Below are 2,851 nucleotides of genomic sequence, written 5' to 3' on the forward strand. Positions count from 1 at the left end.
AAAGCGCTTTGAGGGTTTCGAAAAGCGCTAAATGCAATTCACTATTATTATTATTATTAAACTGCTTCACTTGGGGCAGGAACTCGTCCCTGACCCGGAGTGGGCACTCCACGCTTTTGAGGACCATGGCCTCAGATTTGGAGGTGCTGATTTTCATTCCCGCTGCTTAACACTCGGTTGGGAACTGCTCCAGTGCGAGCTGGAGGCCATCAGCAGTGACAAAGGGCAGCCCTGGCGGAGTCCATCACCCACCAGGAATGAGTCAGACTTATTGCCGGCTATGCAGACCAAGCTTTTGCAAAGGTTGTATAACGATCAAATGGCCCATAGCAATGGGCTAGACACCCCATACTCCCGAAGCAACTCCCACAGGAATCCCACACAGTCGAACGCCTTCTTCAAATCCACAAAGAACATATAGACTGGTGGGCAAACTCCTGTGCAGTATCCTTGGGAGCTCCACGACCAGGACGAAACCACATTGTTCCTCCTGTATCTAAGGTTCGACTGACAGACGCACATCTAAACAGTCGTCTTAATTTCTTGCAGGAGTTTTAAAATTTTAACCACAGATCAAGTTTAATGTAATTTATTCATTTATTTTTAACCCTTTCATTGAATGTGCCTGTAGTCTCTTGCATTCACTTGCTCGTAGGTAAATTGAATCTTCTTGTTCCAGGTGTCTGGATTCACTCCCACCCTGCGGACGCTCTCTTCCTCCTCCTCCTCAGGGTCAGCAGGTGCTCCGGCTCCTGCTGGCAGCAGAGTCCTGGCCCAGACTGTGAGAGGGGACAGCGTCTACACCCAGCAGTCCGGCTTTAAGTACTGCTTCAGAGAGGTTCAAGACGGACAGGTGAGTGGCAAAATATGAACACAAAATACCACCTGACATTTACCAGCAGGTTTTCAAAGGAGAACTTAGTTTTTACCCATTAACATGGATTTTGTTCAATGTTCCATGTTTGGAGATTTCCACGACTGTCAGGTGGATAATTACTGTGTTCTGTCACATCAAACAAAAAAACAACCTTTTCGGCACTTTTTACCCCACATAGGCTGTTTTTTTTCTGTCACTGCTGGATTGCAAAGTCAGCATGACCTTGAACCCATGTTAGGGATAAGTGCTGTCTATGACATCATAGGGATCCAAGAGTAGAACAAACAGTCTGAAACTGAGTGTTTAAAGCAATCTGAAAGCTGAGCTTTTGGCACACAGGGATTACTTGTACATATACACCTCATCATTTGGCGAGTTATCACTGTGTTAGGAGACATATGACAGGAAGTAAGGAAATACTGAATAGATCAACTTTAATGTGATTACAAAAAGCAGAAAATGCAAACACATGGTCCTACATCCTTTAAAATGACAAAGAAGTCCTTAAATTATCCCATTGCTACACGATGCATATTGTTGTGTCTTGTTTTGATGAAAGTCCAGCCTGATAGATGTTAGCATGGCTGCGGTCCATCAGATTTATCCTGGACTGTGTTTGTTTTTAGTGCAGCTCTCCTCTTCCTGGCCTTCGGAGCAAGGAAATGTGCTGCAGAGGGATCGGAAAGGCCTGGGGCATCGATGACTGTGTCATCTGTCCTGAGATCACAGGTATAGAAAAAAAGGACACACAATACTCGTATAACACAACATAACACACTGTGTGGTCCACTCAGGCTTCCATAACCTACCTTGAGTGACCTCACTGTGGTCAGTCAGAAAACTTTGAAGACTTTTATATGTCTGACATTTTATTATTGCTTTAGACATTAAATTAGGCCCCAAAACCTTCTGGTAATTAAACTGAGACACACAGGAAAAGTTCCCATAGCTAACTTTATCCCTGGACAGTAAACCCAGACGTGCACTGTTGAAGGTTTGACTAACTCTTCCTTTACACTCCCTGGTCCAAGCAAGAATATTATAGTATGACACCTGTTTCATGCTGGTGGTCATTGCAGTGTTTTATATCAAAAGAAAATGACCCATCAATATTAAAACAATGCACTGTTATTCCTCCTCGCCTTTTTCTGTAAAAGGTAGAAAGGTGGCAGAGTGAGGGGCCAGCAGTGGAGTTTGAAACCGACATTCATGTGAAAAGCTGACGGCCACATGCTATGTAAAGTCACGTGTTGCTGCAGCATTACACCGGTTTGATTTAGTGGTTTAGGGTCAGCAAGCAAAGGTGTCATAAAAGAGGTCTTTCGAAAGCTCTCCTTTTTTCTGCAAGAGAAGAAGTCCTCACTTTTCACTAATGTCCTCACTTAGGCTCGAATTTATAGAGGTCCTCACAAAGATACCTAGACTAGCACAGTTATACTAACACTTTTTCTGTGAGCGAGGGTCTGCTACTTCATGACTTTAATATTTGGGAAATATTTCACCAGTAGCTGCTTATGTAACTATTGGACTTCATCACACACACACACACACTCACATTTGTTCATCTGTCTTTGTGGGGACCGTAGTTAATACATGTCTTCTGAGGTTCCGTAACTCAAACATCATGATTTCAACACTGAAATCGAATCAGGTCCAAACCATTTAACAGGCCTCCCAAGGTCTGCCTCAAAGTGAGAACCCAGCAGTGTGTCCTCACAAGCATAGATGCACACACACACACAGTAAGTGATCGGGCTTCCTTGTTCTTTTAGAGCTGACTAACAGTAAAGGAATGCAACTGTGGGACTGTAGGCTTTACAAACACACACACACACACACACACACACACACACACACACACACACACACACACACACACGAAATCATGTTAGCTCAACTGCTGGCATCCAGCTTCACACCAGCCTGTAAAGAATGACGGCATACACCTTTAAAGAACAGAAAAGAGGGCCTGGA

The 2,851-nt window shown here is 43.9% G+C and overlaps 1 protein-coding gene across 6 annotated transcripts in view; it reads left to right on the forward strand.

Annotated features, from left to right (window-relative positions):
- Positions 1 to 2,851, forward strand: part of LOC102314069 (latent-transforming growth factor beta-binding protein 4) — a 36,376-nt gene that overhangs the window by 10,488 nt on the left and 23,037 nt on the right. For all 6 annotated transcript variants that reach the window (XM_005929375.3, XM_042223927.1, XM_042223924.1 and 3 more), the window contains exons 4-5: positions 680 to 853; positions 1,504 to 1,606. In XM_005929375.3, the coding sequence (XP_005929437.2) occupies positions 680 to 853; positions 1,504 to 1,606 (277 nt within the window). The remainder of the gene's footprint in view (positions 1 to 679; positions 854 to 1,503; positions 1,607 to 2,851) is intronic.

This window comes from Haplochromis burtoni, unplaced genomic scaffold, assembly GCF_018398535.1.
Source record: "Haplochromis burtoni strain Fernald_Lab_line unplaced genomic scaffold, NCSU_Asbu1 Contig_123, whole genome shotgun sequence".
Taxonomy (NCBI): Eukaryota; Metazoa; Chordata; class Actinopteri; order Cichliformes; family Cichlidae; genus Haplochromis; species Haplochromis burtoni.